General features: G+C 39.4%; 1 protein-coding gene across 1 annotated transcript; it reads left to right on the forward strand.

Moving 5' to 3' along the window:
* The first annotated feature begins 929 nt into the window (after positions 1-929).
* On the forward strand, positions 930-18,633 carry LOC105924692 (lysosomal thioesterase PPT2). Its single transcript, XM_036135506.1, has 8 exons — positions 930-1,143; positions 3,683-3,836; positions 7,041-7,136; positions 7,247-7,354; positions 7,435-7,518; positions 15,788-15,872; positions 17,334-17,388; positions 17,789-18,633. The coding sequence occupies exons 1-8, from the start codon at positions 988-990 to the stop codon at positions 17,930-17,932; spliced, it is 882 nt and encodes a 293-aa protein (XP_035991399.1). The 5' UTR covers positions 930-987; the 3' UTR covers positions 17,933-18,633.
* Positions 18,634-18,964: the final 331 nt, after the last annotated feature.

Raw genomic sequence — 18,964 nt, forward strand, 5'->3', positions numbered from 1 at the left:
ACTTTCTTACCTACAACATGTTTGTACCACAGAGATATAGACTCTTGATGACTGTTAAAGAAATTTATGCTTATTCCACTGTTTAATCTATGACTCACTTTACTTTATTATTTTCTCTTTGTTTGTTTTGTTCCTCAGTCCTGGAACCAATGCAATTTCCTTGTAATGGTGACAACAGTGTGCAACTTCTTATCTTGTCATTATAATTTTCCATTTGTCCCTTGTATTTGGTACATCTTGAACCAGCTGCATAACTGCTAGTAGAACAGCCCTGTTAGCTCTAAAACCAGAAAACTTAAGACAAAAATACCTGTCAAAGCTTTCACCTTATATATATATCAAAAGCCAAGCATCCAGGTTGGGTCGCCAGGACTGGAGATGGAGTTATAATCTATAACCTACTATAATTATTATAATTAGGTCTTTTTAACATCCAAGTGGTTTAATAATGTCATATATTTCTAGTTTTTCAGAATCTCCTCTAAAGAAATGAGCTGTGCTCCAGAGCAACTATTCTCAATATGATCCACATATTTTATTTAATTTCATTTTTTGTTCTACGTCACTTCAAGCTAGAAATCCATTGATTTCTAACCACCACATGAACTAAATGTGACGCGGTCTGGTTGTTGGGGGGAAGAAGCAGCTGTCTGACTAAAAGTGAAAATGATTCATTTAAATGAACCTTTTGAACAAACAGTAGCCCAATCTTCAGCAGCATGTAATTCTTGCTTATTTCCTTTCATATCTTCTTCTTCATTCTCATGGAGTTGCCTCTAACATTTGTGATGGCCTGATGAACTCAGAGCTACAGTGTTAAATGGGTTCATTGCAGCGTGGGTTGGATTTCTGATGAAATAACGACAGAAGAAGGATGTGGTAAAATGAACACGCCCACCGTAATAAATAGGAGGGAACCTGCATGTTCTCAGAGAATACAAGAAGTCTCTCCTCAGATCTCCTGCTCCCGTGGATCCTCCAGCAGAGATGATGGCTCCGTGGACCAGCAGGGTTCCCCTGGCGGTGCTGCTGCTGGTGCTACTGGCTGCACGCTGCACGGATGGATACAAGCCGGTCGTCATCGTTCACGGCATTTTGGACGGACCCAAGGAGTTTGAGACTCTCTCCACGTTCATTAAGAAGGTGGGTCTGTTCAACTTTTGAATACTTAGTCATAACTGATAACCTACATTTATTTTTAAAAATCTGTCATAAGTTTCACACTTTGTTGCAATTATTTGAATGCTATTTTATCTCGTTTTTTTTCTTTCATTCATTTTAAAAATATCCTACTGTGCAAAACTCTTGGTCCACTTACAGTTCTTTCAACATTTTATGTACAAATAGCCTTTAGACCTTCTTCTGCTCTTTGACGTTTATGTAGATTCACAGTTTTCCAGAGTTTCTGGAGGTCTTCTAAAGTTTTTTATGAAGTTATTTTATTTCAGAAACACAAAAATATAGTAAAAATTAACCAATATAATGATGAATTTAGCCAGAGAAAAATAAACATAAATACATATTAAAAGAAAAAATAACATTTAATAAATAATCATATAATAAAGAAATAAAGCTTAACTACTCATGGCTCTTTTCCAGACATTTAAATGTATCTATAGCTTTAAATTGGCCAACATGTGGATTTAAGCTGTTTCACAACTATGGGGCAGCCACACCTTAACATCTCGGTTTGGATCCCAGAGCTGGAGAAACTGGCTGGTTGTGTTTGGTGAGGAGATACCAGCAGTGAGACTACATCACAGGAGTCCAGAAAAGATCTGATGAAAGCAGGAATAACCTTCTTCAGTTTCCATATTCACAAAGAATCCAAAGACTAAAAGTAGCTCTTAGTGATGTAATTTTAAGAAAAATCTTAGAATTTTACCTCGGTAAGTTAAAAGTTATTCACAAAGCCCTCTAGGCATTCAATTCAATTCAATTTTATTTATATAGTGCCAATTCATGATACAGGTCAGCCCAAGGCACTTTCCAAAGTCACATTGAATCAGATTATACAGATTGGTCAAAAAGTTTCCTATCTAAGGAGAGAGTTAAGTATTAATAGAGTGCTGTTAATGTACTCTACTTTTTCCACTAACTATTCATTTTAACATGCCTTGTATGTATGTTGTGTTTATGTATTGTCTTTCAATGCTTCTACATCAACCTGCCACGGGGGTGCAGATGAAATTAGCCTGCATGGCTAAATCTGGCATATTTACATGTTGAACCTTGTTGTGAGCATGTCAATGAATAATGAGTCCTATTTTAAATAAATAAACTCTAAAAGAAAGTTAGGGGTAGTGAGAAGCACTTTTAGAGAGCCTTAGAGTGTCTGAAGCAGAGAAGATGGTAGAAACAGAGAGAGCTGATTGGTTGATCCACCACCTGAACAGTGGAGGAAATGAGCACATAAACTTTTTTAAAGGGACAGTGTGTAACTAATTTGGATTTTAATTAGCAAAAATCAGGTATTGCTTTTATAAATACATATTCTGGCAAAGTCTAATAATCTCACATCAAAATTATTGTTCTCATAGCTTAGAATTTGTAGTTTATAAATACATAGGTGGCGGTGCACACACTGGGAGGTGCCATGTTGCGTCATTATTTCTGATTTCAGAATCAGAAAGAGGACCAACTTGTCAGCCTTACGCGTTTTCCCATATCTGTTTTCTATATGAAGACGTGCCGTTGGTGGAGGAGTAGAAAAGAAGCAAAGACGACTGTAGATCATTCTATTTGCCGTTTTCAGTTGAAATGGAGGACCATTCATACTCCTTGCCCAGTGAGAGGGAAGAGAAAGTAACCAAGAAAATAAAAAGTAATAACCGGGAGAAAATGAGAGTCTATATTGGTGTAGCTATTATTACCAGGTGGAGATACTATATGAGGTAGAGGGGACGGATGCGAAGGTTGCAGCTTTCTGCTGGACAGGTAAGTTAATTTAATATAACCGGGAAGTTAATTTTTGGCTTTATGTTAGAAACAGGGCAGTGTGGTCCAGCAACCACTTTGTCCTACCGGCAGAAACGGGTCGTTTTGTTCGCCTCTCTCTTCCTATGCCGCTTTCTCCCTTTCAGGGACGAAGGGTGTGTATATGTAGTCTGCGAGGGATGTCGGCTGGCCCGTTCACTGTCTTTAGTGCAGCAGCAAGACCGGCAGGTTCCTTTACTGGTGTTTATAGTTGCTTATTTTAGAGCCTAAATAAGCAACTGCACATTTAGAAATGAGCCCAAAAACTGAGACTCACAGATTCTTCAAGTGGTTTTAGAAAAAAAACAAGCGGACTTGGCAACAGTGCCAAAAAACATTTCACACCAAGACTGTAGCTATTCGCAATTAGCAGTAGCTAAACACGGTGGACATGTTTACTTTGTCACACTTATGATGCTTAGAGGCTTCCATAGTAGCTATTGCAGAAAAGCTGTTAGTAATTCAATTAGCACACCACTAGGTGGTGTGCCAGTGGGAAAATCATATGAATATGTAGATAAGATAAACTTTATCATCCCCATAGAGGAAAATTTCAAATTGTCAGAATCAGTTTTATTTTAGGGAGAACACCTGGTAGATATGGATCAGCTACAGAGCTGCCAGGATCATCTGTAATTACAGTTTTACTCACTCGGATATATAATTTTCCCCTCTGGTTCATGTTTTTTTACTCATTTGCATCCAGGTACATCCAGGCACCGAGGTACATACCATTAGTCTCTACAACAACTTGGAGAGTCTGAAGCCGTTGTGGATGCAGGTCCGAGACTTCAAAAAGGCCATCAAGGAGATCATGAACAAGTCTCCTAAAGGAGTCCATCTGCTGTGTTTCTCACAAGGTGATAAAGCACAAAATTGCATTAATCTAATGCCCAGACTGAGAGAACCAGATATTTAAACATGACATGGTTTTGCATTCTAAAAGGTTTATTATTAATCATAAAGCCTTGATACAGGCAGGCAAAACCTCTGCAGAAGTCTGGAGATGTTGAGAGCAAATATGCAGACAGACTAAGGCAGAGAAACAGGTGTAGGAGGTTGACTTGGTTGATGCAGCAGCAAAGCTCACAGATGCATATGATGATCTTAATTGCTGAGGTGCTGGAAAATGACAGAGCAGACTGACAGCCGAGCCAGAATCATGGAGATTAAGGCTTAAGATTTTTAGCATCACCCATAGAACAACCTATTAAAATCATGTTTTGTGCATTCCAAAGGTGGGTCAAAGTACATTCTAATGCACTATAGGTACCAGTTACAACCGGTGTTCCCCAAGGCTCTGTCCTGGGACCCCTGCTTTATCATTTACATACTCCCCCTTGGCAACATATTCATGAAATTCTACATTAATGTTCACTGCTATGCGGATGACACCCAGCTCTATCTTTCCTGTAAACCAAACTTTTCACTCCCACCTCCTTCAATAATCTCCTACTTAACTGAAATAAAATCCTGGTTCACCTCCAACTTTCTTAAATTGAATAATGACAAGACAGATATCCTCCCAGTGGGAACCAAATCTACATTATCCAAAGCTGACAGTTTCTCCCTTTCATTGACAACTCTGTAATCTCCCTCTCACCTCAGGTTAAGAGTCTCTCTCCCCTGGTTCCACCTGTATTCTCGTTCATAGTCTAGTCATTTCCTGCATCGATTACTGTAACTCTCTTCGTTTTTGTCTTCCTCAAAAATCCCTTCACAAGCTTCAGGCAGTGCAAAACTAAGCAGCTCGCAACATTTCTACAACTCTGGAATTCACTCCCCCCTGACATCTGAAGACTCCCCCCTGAAGACTGCCTTTTCATTATGATTTTCTGTTACTTTCCTGTGTGTAGTTTGTGTTGTTTCTTGTAATTATGACAATGTGGCTTTTACCACTTATTGTCTTTACCTGTACAGTGTCCTTGAGTGTTTTGAAAAACACTTGAAATAAAATGTATTATTATTATTATTATTATTATTATTATTATTATTATTATTATTATTATTATTATTATTATTATTATTATTATTATTATTATTAATGATAATAATATTTTAGAGTAGATTATTTTCATTTGCCATTCTGCACAAATTATTCTCCAGCTCCTAAACCTGGTAGAACCAGAGAAAACAGGACAACTATGGCTGCAGATCACGCCTCATCATGCACAGATTGCATTAATATTAGTGTTAGCCTATATATGCCCTTTCCAGTAAGCCCCTACATGTGATTACCATGAATTGACCACTTTATGATAAAAACTGGTTTAATGCATCATTTCTCACCTTCAAACATAAAAGAAAAACACAAAAAACATTTCCAGGCACAAATGAAGTTTCTACATTCATCCATGACTTTATGTTCAGTGGAGAGGGAGTACAGCCTGCTTAGTCAGGGTGGCCCAAGTCAGTTACACAGTAGTACCAACTGCAAAAGATAATTTTATGGTTGTAAACAAGTCCAGCTCTATAGGTGTTAAAGTCAAATCAAATCATTTTAATTATATAGTAACAATTTACAACACATGTCATTTCAAAGCTCTTTACAGAGTCAATAAAATCATCCAGACAGATTAGTTAAAAGTTTTCAGTCTAAGGAAAACCCAGCCGGTTGCATTGAGCCTTTGACTAGATGCAAATGACTGGATGAGCGTGAAGCCGTAGTTTCTAATCTCCTGGTTTTCCTCGTCTCGGTTTGCCCTCATTGGACACCTGATCTGCTTCTGTTTTCTGGACACGACCAGATGGCTGTTTCACAAAAGCAGAATTTAGAAAGCCAAGGTAAGAGATAAAGCCAGGCTTAACTTAGTGTGATCAGAGCGTCTCGGCTTTGTCCATTTCACGAAGACATATCCAGGCTCAGGAGTTGCGACTATGTCAAGCCAGGTTGAAGTAATTCAGGTAAATACCCACCCCCAGCTACAGAGGGATGGCATTTTTTCAGCAAAACAACTTTGCAAAACAATGTTCACCTCATATCAGATTTCAACAGCGGCATTGATAATTAACAAAAACATTATTTGCATCAAAAATATTAATCTTAGACTCTGAAACAAATTTAAATAATTCAATGTAGGATATGTGATTTGCAATTAAATTATCCATGATAAATATATGAAATAACATTCTTCTCATTAACAGTTGTTGTGTAACAGATCCTTATGGTTTGTATTTTTTTTTTCACTCTTGGGGCTGGTCAGTGTTGCCAATGACTGAACAGAGAAGGTAGCAGAATTACCTATGTCTGGCTGTTAGCCTGGTCTCGTGCAGAATAAATCGCCATGATAATGATGTGTTACTGCTTTAGTGAAACCGAGTCAAGTCTTAATTCAGCTATAGTTACTGCTGGTGAACCAGATATTCAGCCGGGCAGAGTTACGTGTTTTTTAAAGGTTTATTGAGAGGGAATGAGTAATGAGAGAGGTGTTATGTTTAGAAGCCAGGATGAGGTAGAAGCTCACATAGACAAATAACTCTTTACAGCTTTTATTCAGAACTCGTTCAGCAGAATAGTAATGTCATGTATTCCTTTTCTCCATCTCACTTCTTCTCGTTTTTCTTGTTCTCTACTCGTACACCACCTAGTGGTAGACACAACAGGCAAGCAGGACCAGCCTTGAGCAGATGCAGGTGGAACCAGAATAAAACAGAGGATTTAATAGCTGATAGTGTAGGCAGGCAGGGGTGACCAGCAGATGCAGTAAACAACGTAGGGAACCACCAGAACGGGCAGAGCTAGCGGCTGGAACTCAGGGGGAAACAGTCAGAACTGCAGCATGCAGACATGCTGCAGAGTCCAGTGGGCTGAGCTCAAAGGAAGTAGTACAGTCAAAGCACATCACACGAGATGAGGTCAGATCAAATGAGAAGAGAAGTTCTGGCAGGGATGAGTTGGCAGAAGCAGGTATATGTAAGCAGGTGACTCATATCTACTGTTTGTTGCTGTTGAATCTCTCACACCAGTCAGATCGTCCCCATCCAGGTGGATTAATAAAATATTGCTGATAGCAATGATCGCCTAAACTGATGCTTGCCTTATTTTGTCTATTTTCCTTTTTAAGGCGGTGTAATCTGTCGAGCAGTTCTCTCCACGTCTCCCAATCACAACGTGCACACATTCATCTCCCTGTCATCTCCGCTGGCTGGACAGTACGGAGGTTAGATGTTTCCTAGTGTTTACATGTCCAGATCTGTTCTCCTTCACACAAACCTCAATTATTTAGAGGATAATAAATACACAGCTGATGGTTTTGGTCTTTTTTCACAGACACAGATTACCTGAAGAAGGTGCTTCCTAACCATGCAAAGAAGATGGTTTATATCTTTTGCTACAACAAAATGGGGCAAAAAATGTCTATGTGCAGCTACTGGAATGGTGAGTTTGGAGCAGAAAGGCTGCCTGACTTTCTCTGTCAGCAGAGTATAAAACAAAGATTATGGTTTCTCTCTGTGCAGACCCTCACCATAGAGCCGACTACCTAAGGGGCAACACCTTCCTGCCGCTGATAAACGGTGAAAAACCTCACAAGTTCATGAAAGGTAGTAAAAGTTGACACCTTTATTATTCATTAATTATGTAAATGTATCCTGTCCTCACAGCATAGTGTCTTGGCAGACTTTCCCAATCCTTTAAAGCAAAATTAAAAAAAAAAAATCAGTGGAACAGGATTGTTCTTTAAAGAGGAATATTGCATAAAGACTGATTCTGTTGCCAATATGATTCTGTGATAAACATTTGTGTACATATATCTAACTCTTTGCCAGAATACAGACATTTTTATTAGGCTAAATCCTCAGGACAAAAATGAAACATCTGAAATCATTGTGTGCATGCCCAGCATGCTCTCAGCAGACAGCTGTGGGGCACAAATACAACCATAGGCTTTATACACATATTCAATTCAATTCAATTAAATTTTATTTATATAGCACCAAATCATGAAACATGTCATCTCAAGGCACTTTACAAAATCAAGTTCAATCATATTATACAGATTGGGTCAGATTATACAGATTGGTCAAAATGTCCTATATAAGGAAACCAGTTGATTGCATCAAAGTCCCGACAAGCAGCATTCACTCCTGGAGAAGCGTAGAGCCACAGGGAGAGTCGTCTGCATTGTACATGGCTTTGCTGCAATCCCTCATACTGAGCAAGCATGAAGCGACAGTGGGAAGAAAAACTCCCCATTAACGGGAAGGAAAACCTCCGGCAGAACCGGGCTCAGTATGAACGGTCATCTGCCTCGACCGACTGGGGTTACAGAAGACAGAGCAGAGACACAACAAGAGAGACAAAAAAGCACAGAAGCACACATTGATCTAGTAATCTGTTCCACATTAGATGGTAGTAGCGGGTGAGCCGTCTTCTCTGGATGATGTCACAGTTAACAGAACACCAGACCAGGTGTACCTACTATGAAGAAAACGAGAGAGAGCAAAAAGTTAAAAGCTGAAATGACGACAGTCATTTCAATGTAATACAATGCAAAACTGGAGAACAGTAGACTGAAGAACAGTAGAAATCAGTAGAGTGAGAAAATTAGACCCTGATGTCCTCCAGCAGCCTAAGCCTATCATAGCACAACTACAGAGATAGCTCAGGGTAACATGAGCCACTCTAACTATAAGCTTTGTCAAAAAGGAAAGTTTTAAGATTAGTCTTAAAAATAGATAGGGTGTCTGCCTCACGGACCAAAACTGGGAGTTAGTTCCACAGGAGAGGAGCCTGATAGCTAAAGGACCTGCCTCCCATTCTACTTTTAGAGACTCTAGGAACCACCAGCAGGCCTGCAGTCTGAGAGCGAAGTGCTCTGTTAGGAACATACGGGGTAATCAGAGCTCTGATATATGATGGAGCTTGATTATTAAGGGCTTTATACGTTAGTAAAGAATTACAATAGTCCAGCCTTTAAGTAACAAATGCATGGACTAGTTTTTCAGCATCACCCCTGGACAGAATGTTTCTAATTTTGGTGATATTACTGAGGTGAAAAAAGGAAACTCTGGAAACCTGTTTAATATGGGATTTAAATGACATGTCTTGGTCGAAAACAACACCAAGATTTTTAACTTTATTACCAGAGGCCAAGTTAATGCCATCCAGATTAAGTGATTAATTAAGAACTTTATTTTTTGAAGACTCTGGCCAAAGATTACAACTTCTGTCTTGTCAGAATTTAAATGCAGGAAATTTAAAGTCATCCAGCTTTTGATGTCATCAAGACATGACTGCAGTCGAAGTAACTGATTGGATTCATCAGGATTTATGGATAAATATAGCTGGGTGTCATCAGCATAACAGTGGAAATTAATCCCATGCTGTCTGATAATTTTGCCAATCGGAAGCATATATATAGTAAATAGAATTGGTCCAAGGACTGAACCCTGTGGTACTCCACAGGTGACCCTAGAGTTTGAAGAAGATTTATTATTAACATGAACAAACTGGAATCTGTCCGACAGATAAGATTTAAACCAGCCTAATGCTTTTCCCTTAATCCCTACAGTATGCTCAAGTCTTTGTAGGAGAATATTGTGATCAACTGTATCAAATGCAGCACTGAGATCTAACAGGACAAGTATAGACACAAGTCCATTATCTGAGGCCATGAGAATATCATTAGGTGACCTTCACCAGAGATGTTTCAGTGCTATGATGAGCTCTGAAAGCCTGACTGAACCTCCTCAAGTACGGTCATTACTTTGTAAATGTTCACATAGTTGATTAGCAACTACTTTCTCAAGAATTTTAGATAAGAAAAGAAGATTAGATATAGGTCTGTAATTTACTAACTCATCTTGATCAAGAGATGGTTTCTTAAGTAAAGGTTTAATAACAGCTACTTTAAAAGCCTGTGGTACATATCCATTTACCAAGGATAGATTAATCATGTCTAAAATAGGACCACTGATCAGAGGGAATACCTCCTTAAACAACTTGGTTGGGATTGGGTCTAACATGCAGGTAAAAGGTTTAGATGAAGCTAAAATTTTAGATAGCTCAGAAAGCTCTACTGCTTCTAAACAGTTCACACACTGCACAGGTTCTAAGGATTCCTCCAATGCTGCCTCACTTACTGAGGATGAGGTAATCATGTTTGGGAGGATGCCAATTATTTTATTTTTAATGGAATCAATTTTATTTATGAAGAATCCCATAAAATCATTACTGCTAAGAGCTAAGGGAATGGATGGATCAACAGAGCTGTGGCTCTGGGTAAGTTTGGCAACTGTATTGAAGAGAAATCTAGGATTATTCTTATTCTCCTCAATTAATGATGAAAAATATGCTGCTCTAACTCTGCGAAGGGTCTTGTTATACAACAATAGACTGTCCCTCCAGATTAGGTAGGATTCCTCTTGGTGTGTAGAGCGCCATTTTCTCTCCAATTTCCTAACATTGTGCTTCAAGGAACGCAGCTTTGAATTAAACCAAGGAGCCAGCTCCCTGTGAATAATCACCTTCTTTTTCAAGGGAGCTACATTGTCTAATGTAGAACGCAATGACGAAGTGATACCGTTTACAAAGACATCTATTTGTGAATTGGAAGAAACAACATTGCTGCCATCTACAGGGCATTTCTGCAATATGGAGGATATTAAAAAGGGGACAGACTCTTTAAGTTTTGATACAGCATTATCCGATAAAGATCTACTATAATGGAACCCTCTTTTGGGGGTGGAGAACTCAGTTAGATTAAACTCAAATGTTATTAAAAAATGATCAGATAGGACAGGGTTGTGAGGAAATACTGTTAATTCTTCACAATCAATGCCATATGTCAGCACAAGGTCTAAAGTATGGAGCCAAGAGTGCGTCGGTTTATGCACATTTTGAGCAAAACCAATTGAATCTAGGATAGTTTTAAAGGCTACACTAAGGTTATCACATTCTGTGTCAACATGGATGTTAAAATCACCCACTATAATAACCTTATCAGTATTTAACACCAAATCAGATAAGAAATCTGACCACTCATCCAAAAACTGAGTGTAAGGGCCTGGTGGACGATACAAAACAACAAACAGAAGAGGTTTTATTGCTTTGCAGTTTGGATGAGGGAAACTGAGGGTTAAATGTTCAAAAGAACTGTAGTTATTAATTGGCCTGGGACTAATTAATAAATCAGACTGAAAGATGGTTGCCACTCCTCCTCCTCTTCCCACAGATCTGGGAATGTGGAAATTTGAATAATTGGAGGGAGCTGACTCATTTATACTAACGTAGTCCTCTTGTAGCCAGGTTTCTGTGAGACAAAACAAATCAATCTGTTTATCAGAAATCAATTCGTTAACTAACAAAGTCTTTGGAGGGAGAGACCTTATATTTAATAGACCACATTTAATTGTTTTATTTTTAGGTTCAAGGTGAACCGTATTGATTTTTATTAGGTTTTTATGATTTGTTCCTTTTAGATAAGTTTTTGATCTGTTAAGTTTTGGCCGTGGGAAAGACACCGTCTCAATAGGATAATGGATGGGTAACAGTACAGAAGCTGCAGAGAGGTGTGTTAAACTACGGCTCTGCTTCCTGGTCTGGACCTGGGTTGTCAGCATTTTGGAGAACTAATAAATCCGGCCAGATTTCTAGAAAGAAGAGCAGCACCATCCAAAGTAGGATGGATGCCGTCTCTCCGAATCAGACCAGGTTTTCCCCAGAAAGTTCTCCAGTTATCAATGTAGCCAACGTCGTTTTCAGGACACCACCTAGACAACCAGCGGTTGAATGATGACATGCGGCTAAACATGTCATCACTGGTCAGAGCAGGCAGGGGACCAGAGAAAATTACGGAGTCCAACATTGCTTTAGCAAACTCACACACTGAAGCAACACCAACTTTAGCGACCTCCGATCGGCGTGACCGGGTGTCATTACAGCCAGCGTGAATAACAATCTTACTGTATTTACGCTTATCCTTAGCCAGCAGTTTTAGGTAAGATTCTATGTCGCCCGTTCTGGCCCCTGGCAGGCATTTAACTATGGTCCCTGGTGTCTCTAGTGCCACGTTTCTGACTATTGAGCTCCCAATAATCAGGGTCGGCTTCTCAGCGGGTGTGTCGCTGAGTGGGGAAAATTTGTTAGAAACGCAGACGGGTTGGTGGTGAACTGGGGGCTGAAATCTAGAGCTATGCTTCCTATGAACTGTCACCCAGCCAGCCTGCTTACCCGGCTGCTCGGGTGCTTCTGGAGGACCACTAAGTGAACTAACGCTAGGTCTATGTGGCTCCGCGCTAGCAGAGGGGCGGCTATCAGCTGGTCTTTCCATAGCACGGAGCCGGGACTCTAATTCTGACACCCTCGCCTCCAAAGCTACAAAAACACTACATTTATTACAAGTACCATTATCACTAAAGGAGGCAGAGGAATAGCTAAACATCTGACACAGAGAGCAGGAGATAAGGGGAGACTTAGTCAGAGACGGAGAAGCTGAAGTAATAGTAGGAGAGGAAGCCATTGTGGAGCTAAAGCTAGGCTAGGCTAAAGCTAGGCTAGCGCCCTTCTACCACGCCAAGAGAGCAAACCGTGAAACACGAGGAGTTCCCAAGCGTGATGTGCAGCAACAGAAAATGTTTTAAAAGTGCTTATGTGTTAGAAACAGATGTTACAGCAAAGAGATTAAAGATAAAAGCGAGAGAATCTGGAGCAACAAACCGTTGCTCACGCAGTGAAAACAGGAAGTGATACAATAGGGTAGTTCACGCGTGACGTCAGCGCTACATCCGGGCATGGTGGTTGGCAAAAAACAGAGCTGCTCTCGTCTACTACATGACAAAACGGGTTATTTAGAGCGTACTTTTAGTTCGTTTATTTAAACAATGCCTACGACTTGTTGTGCTCCTCGTTGCACAGAGAGGCATTCCAAATCGTTGGATGTACGTTTCTGTCGTTTACCGAAGGAGGAAGAACGAAGAATGAAATGGATATTTCAATGAAAAGAGCGCAGGCAGACACTCCCAATGGACTGGGGGAGCCATCATACTACGACAGAATTTGCAGTCTACACTTCATCTCCGGTAAATACAACTTAATTCTGCTCTAGTCATTGTTCTACTTAAATAGCGGCGGAGGGGAGGTGGCGATCGCTCCATTACGCCCCTGTTCACGGGCGCTAGTACTTCTGTGTTTACGCTGCAATGTCGCCAACACCCCCACCCATTTTAACAAGACAAAAACACCAAAATAATTCGTAGTAAACAATGTTTTTTTTTTATCCTACCGGGCGGGTCTTCCTCTGCTGAGACGCGGCCTGTGTCCGACGCCGCTTTCTGCTGTTGCACAAACGTGTGAACAACATCCATCCATCCATCCATTTTCTGACCGCTTAATCCCTCATGGCGTCGCGGGCGTTGCTGGAGCCTTTTTCCCTATATACAATAATTGTAGCCGTCCAGTGGTTTCATGGCTTTCATGATCTCTCGTCTGTACTGGCCTGCGTGTTTATAAGGCAGCTGTATATGTCGCGGTATGGAACCCTTGGTCAGCATTTCACAGACTCGCTCAGTCCCTTCAGGCTTTTGCTGTGTGGATCTGGCAATCTGATACCATCAACTATCAACTTATTCTTAAAACGATCTTGTGATACGTTATCTAAAGAAGAAAAATACGTGGAGAACTCGTCAGTTTCGCTGTTTGCGTCCGCCATTGTGTTCGTCTTTTGCCAACCAGTCCGGCGCGCATGCGCGAAAATCCCGTATCAAAACAATAACAATGAACTGGTCTATACGCCTTACCGCAAACAGACGTCAGCCAAGGAGGAGCAACAAGAAGACAGTCATTGTTGATCGAAATCATTCTGCAAGCACTGCCTTATAATGTCAATGAACACTAAAGCTCCAAGCTTAGATCGTCCAATTGAAATACTGCAATTGCTCGTCACGTTTACGTTGTGTGGTTTGTGGTGATTGCAGCCATACATTACTGGTTTTCCTTGCTAGCTATTAAGACAAAACACGAATGGTGTGGATTCTTTTTGATAAAGGCTAAATTTAGCACTTTCCATCTTGCACAAAAATTAGAGATTAAACATTTAAAACCTCACCAGCCAGTTCAAACTGGATAGGATAAAAACCTGCTCTTTTAACACAGATGAATTAGTTGCTGCTAATATATGTAGAGTTTTTGTTTCCCACTTAACTTATAATGCCAAACTTGCCACTGATATCTACTCTAACAACTATGACAATAACAGTTCAATCATGCAGCCAGTTTTCAAAATGTTGTGGACTATTTCGACTGATGTAAATATTTGCATTACTTTGAGGAGCTATCTGTTTAGTTAATGGATTAATAAGAAATGTTATTGTCCGCAAAAGAGAATAATCCGAATTTTGCAGTATTAGTAACACATCATGAATAAAGATGCTGCTCTGAGATAACTGACCTGTCTCTTTGTCCATATCTATGTTTTTCACATCTGTGATGTACAGTCAGGCCAGCTGACAGCTTTGCTAGGGCCCGGGTTAATGCAGTCTTTCTGGGCCCCCCCTCTACACACACACACACACACACACACACACACACACACACACACACACACACACACACACACACACACACACACACACACACACACACACACACACACATACACACCAAAAAAAAAGTCAACTTAATTGTATATTTCATGCCCTGGAAATCTCTGTATTTTATTGGATATTTTCAACCCATCTATTGAATTTAGTGCACTGGTTGATCTTTTCTTCATAAGAGAACAGCAGCACTGCAGCCAAAATATGAAATATTAGCCAGTCCCTAAGCTTGATGTATCATGAAACTGTTGACCTTTCAGAGTTTGTAATTTTTATTTTACTATTACAAACAAATAATAATAATAAAGTTATGTTCATAGTGTTTTTTTGCCTATTCCACCTCTTATATATTTCAATCCTTATGAAATTTTCCTGTGCTGTGTGCACCTGCCTGTTGCTTTAATCCTATTTATTTTCCTGTTGTGGTATAAATAAAGGATTAGCTAAATAACACTTTTTAATATATGTACTGGGTTCTTTCAAGGTCTTAATTACACTTTCTGTGTGGGCTCCAGTAACATATGATAGTTAATATCTACTTTGAAAGTTAACATGAACTGCTGCTGAAGATGACCACTCTGATCTACCTGGATGTTCTCTGGAGGACTGAAACTCCTCAGTCAGTGACGTCAGTCTGTGGGTCTGTCGGGGCAATGAGAGAAGTGCCGTCTCCTCTCTCCGTTTCTGTCGCTCGACGTTTTCTTGCTCATGGTTTTTCACGTGCTTAGATAAATTTGTTGTGTTTCCACTGATTTTAACCGGCTTTTTACAAACCATTAGCCACACAGTAGCTATAAAAGTTTGGAAGCTCTAAGCGTCCACTGCTTCTAGCCTCTTGTAGGGTCTTTTCAAAAAGAATCTATGGAGGGTTGAGTTAACACACTTAAACCAGGTCAGCTGTGGTTTGTTGGTTTCATTTAAATATATTGAAGTTTTAGAGAGGACCATAACTGCAACTGCCCATACCAATAGTGAAAAAGGATGATTTAGCTGAGTTTAATCATGCTGCCAGTTTACAAAATGTATTATTGGGCCGGATGTGAATATTTGCATTAATTTAAAGAGCTATCAATCTGTTTTTTGTTAATGGATTGATAAGAAACAGATACAAAACATTCTAAATGTCAGCATCCCAAAAAGAAAAGAATCCACATTTTGGAGAAATAATAAAACATCATCGACAAAGAGGTTGAATCACCCGTTTAACTCCTCTAATAACTGCTCTTTATATAAAACAACACTTTAATCTTATCTTATCTGCACATCCTTTCCTCAGAATGGAGAGAAAACTTCCTGCGCATCAAGAAGATGGTGCTGATTGGAGGTCCAGATGATGGGGTCATCACTCCGTGGCAATCCAGGTTTCACCAATTTCAGAAATGTTTTACTTATTTGTCTCATTGCCTGCTAATTGTTAGAATAATCATTCTGAGAGTTAGAACTGCAGAAACCGTAAAAATAACTTTAATAGATCTTCAACAACAAAATAGATAAGCAGCCATTCATAGTTTTGTTTTACAACATTAAGTTTCTACGAAAGAGAAACTCTTATAGTTATTATTATAAACAGTACCTTTACATAAGGATCAACAAGTTTAACTGGGACAATCAAAACTGGTTGTTAAATACAAAAGAGGACCATTAGCCTACCAATGGCTTGTTAGTGCTCTGACATCATTGTTCCCAGGGGGCTCAGTCTTGTAATAAAAGAGGCAGACAATTGGACCCTGAAGCCTCCACTGCTGTTTAACAACGGTTTCTTGCACAAAATGGCTGCCTTTACTCCACTTTCAAACCAACATTCCTCTCTGTCCAGAATGAGAACATCTTCATCCCTGAATGAGGGACTGCAGGCCTGCAGATGAGTGTAAACCACATAATCTTGGCCTGATGTAATGATGTTGCTCTTCTTTGCTGGGCCATCCTTTTGGCCAATGGCTGCTTTGTTTCTCCGACCTACTGGCACTATTATCAGCAACTTTAGGCTTGTTCATTTATTCTGTTTACAAGGTAGAGGTGAAAGAGCTGGTTGCTTGTTTCTCTCTCAAGAACTGGCATACAGCACACACTTGCTCACTATGTTTTTTTCGAAGATGCCGCAGCCTGGGCACAGAATATTAATTCTCCTCAAAAGCTTCCACTGCCATGTAAAGTTAGTTTAAAAGCAATTTATACTTAGCTAAACCAGCTGTCCCCTGAAACATGCAGTGCTGTTCATGTCTGCCAAGCGCCGTGTGTGTGCGTGCAGCACCTTTTGTCTGAAGATGTGTGACACAGACTATGTGACAGCTGATGGTTAGCAGTTAGCGTTAGCTTCCTTGAGTGTCCTTATTTATCATCAGTTTAAACGTAGCAAAGCTAATTTTGTCATTTGCGGAATATGAGGTAATGAAGCAATCGTTCGGGTTAGCAGTGTCCACCTCTGAAAATACGAGCAACAGCCTTGTCCTGCGCAAAAATGTTTATGGAAGCCATTTTTGTGTAGAGAAACCGTTGTTAAACAGTCCAATTGTCGGCCTTATACAATGCTGTTATTGCAAGCATGACCGAGCCCCCTGGAAACAATAGCTGGACATCAGAGCGTTAATGATCGGTTGGTAGCCTGATGATCCTCTTTTGCACGTGAGCAACTAGTTTTGATTGCCACAGCTTAACTTGTTGATCCGCCACACTAAGGTGCTGCTTGTAAGGCTGAGATTACTTGAAACTCTTCAGGCTGAAGAAGTATCTTAGAGAAGAGACGAAACATTTGAACAAAGAAGAAAGGTTCTGAAAACAGGGTTTTCAGAACAAGAAATAACTGGTTCTTCCTTTCTGCACAGCTACTATGGGTTTTATGATGCCAGGGAAGATGTTGTGGAAATGAGGAACCAGGAGGTAGGTGTCAAACTGTTCTTTTCTGCTATCTGTTGATGAGACTTTTGACTACTTCAACTGAAATCAATATTGTGTGATAAGAAAGAATGATTTTAGGCTAAAACATCCTTTTATGTGGGAAGAAATCTGTGTTTTATGAAGATTATGAGGAGCTGGGTCACCTTGGCCATGTTCCTGGAGGCTAAAGTTGGACTTTCAGTGGCTTTGTGTTGCATCAGTCAGAGAGTGGCTTCCTTTAGTAGGAAAGCTTTAATGAAAACGAACCTGGAAAACCTGTATAAATGTATCAGAGCTCAACAGCTCCACAAACAGCTCAGCTTATGTTATTAAAACCTGTCAGACTCAACAGTCTCATGCTTAAACGCAGGAAATGTGTTTCTGTCTTCTTCTCCTCTGACAGTTTTACAAGCGCGACACGTTTGGTCTGAGGACGCTGGACGCTCGTGGTGACGTGTCGGTGTGCGTTCAGTCCGGCGTGGAGCACACACACTGGCACTCCAACTTCACCGTGTTCACCAACTGCATAGAGAAATGGCTCATATGAAAGTGGCTGAACACACACTAAAATGTGCTAAAGTTTAAAACACGTAAGCTTTTAAATTCAGCTGGTACTAAATTAAGACCATAAATGCTCAACACAGAGAATGTGGCGACATCTAGTGGAAAAACTGAAGATTGCAACCAAATAGACTATTTTCCTTGCATTTGTAAACTTCATGCTTTGTTTATTTTTTGCAACCTAAAATCTGTAATGATATCTAGTTCAACATTACTCCAACTTTCCTAATTAATCCTATGTTTCTGCAGACATTTATAATAATAGAAAAAAGTATTTTAACTCTCATTTCATTGCCTTTTTCTAAATTTAATTTGTCAAAAGGAAAGGAAAGCTTTTCTGTGATCAATACAATTTAATGCCAAATTAAAAATGTTACATAGTACCTGAATGAATTCATGAAGTTTTCTGAATTTTATTTCATTCTGATTATTTCTGTTTTTATTTCATTTACGAAGCACTGACCTGCTAGAAGGTCTTTATTGGGTCAAAATGTATATTCTGACATAGAATTATTTGACCTAAAATTCTATTTTATGAAAAAAAATATGTAGGCCTTCAGTTTTATTGTATTTCATATTAATTCTTTCATTATTTATTTTGTTTTGTACCCAGCTGGATTAAAAGACACCCTTATGATGACAAAAGATACGATTTTTAAGTTGAGTTAAATGTATGTGCTTTCTTTTTACAGATTCTTTACTCTTCTATGATTAAAGATTTTTAAAGGGAAAATTTAGCATTTTGGTATATTTAGCATTGATATCTTTTTTCAATTGAATTATATTTTATTTATTATGTAGCACAAATTCACAACACATGTTATCTCAAGGCACTTTAGTCAAATTCAAAGTCAAATTCAATCAAATACAGATTAGTAAAACAGTTTCCTATCTAAGGAAACCCAGTAGATTGTCACAGCTAATAGACAACAAGAAATCAACAAGAGGGATCATATTTCTCCAATTTTAGCTTCCCTTCATTGGCTTCCTGTTAAATCAAGAATATAATTTAAAATTC

This window comes from Fundulus heteroclitus, chromosome 3, assembly GCF_011125445.2.
Source record: "Fundulus heteroclitus isolate FHET01 chromosome 3, MU-UCD_Fhet_4.1, whole genome shotgun sequence".
In the NCBI taxonomy this organism is placed as follows: Eukaryota; Metazoa; Chordata; class Actinopteri; order Cyprinodontiformes; family Fundulidae; genus Fundulus; species Fundulus heteroclitus.

What these genes read in the sequence shown, in the direction of transcription:
- LOC105924692 (XM_036135506.1), top strand. Translation starts at nt 988, where the DNA reads ATGATGGCTCCGTGGACCAGCAGGGTTCCCCTGGCGGTGCTGCTGCTG. An exon ending in GCTGGCTGGACAGTACGGAG is followed by an intron (nt 7,137 to 7,246) that starts GTTAGATGTTTC and finishes CTTTTTTCACAG; the next exon opens with ACACAGATTACCTGAAGAAG. An exon ending in TGGAAATGAGGAACCAGGAG is followed by an intron (nt 17,389 to 17,788) that starts GTAGGTGTCAAA and finishes CTCCTCTGACAG; the next exon opens with TTTTACAAGCGCGACACGTT.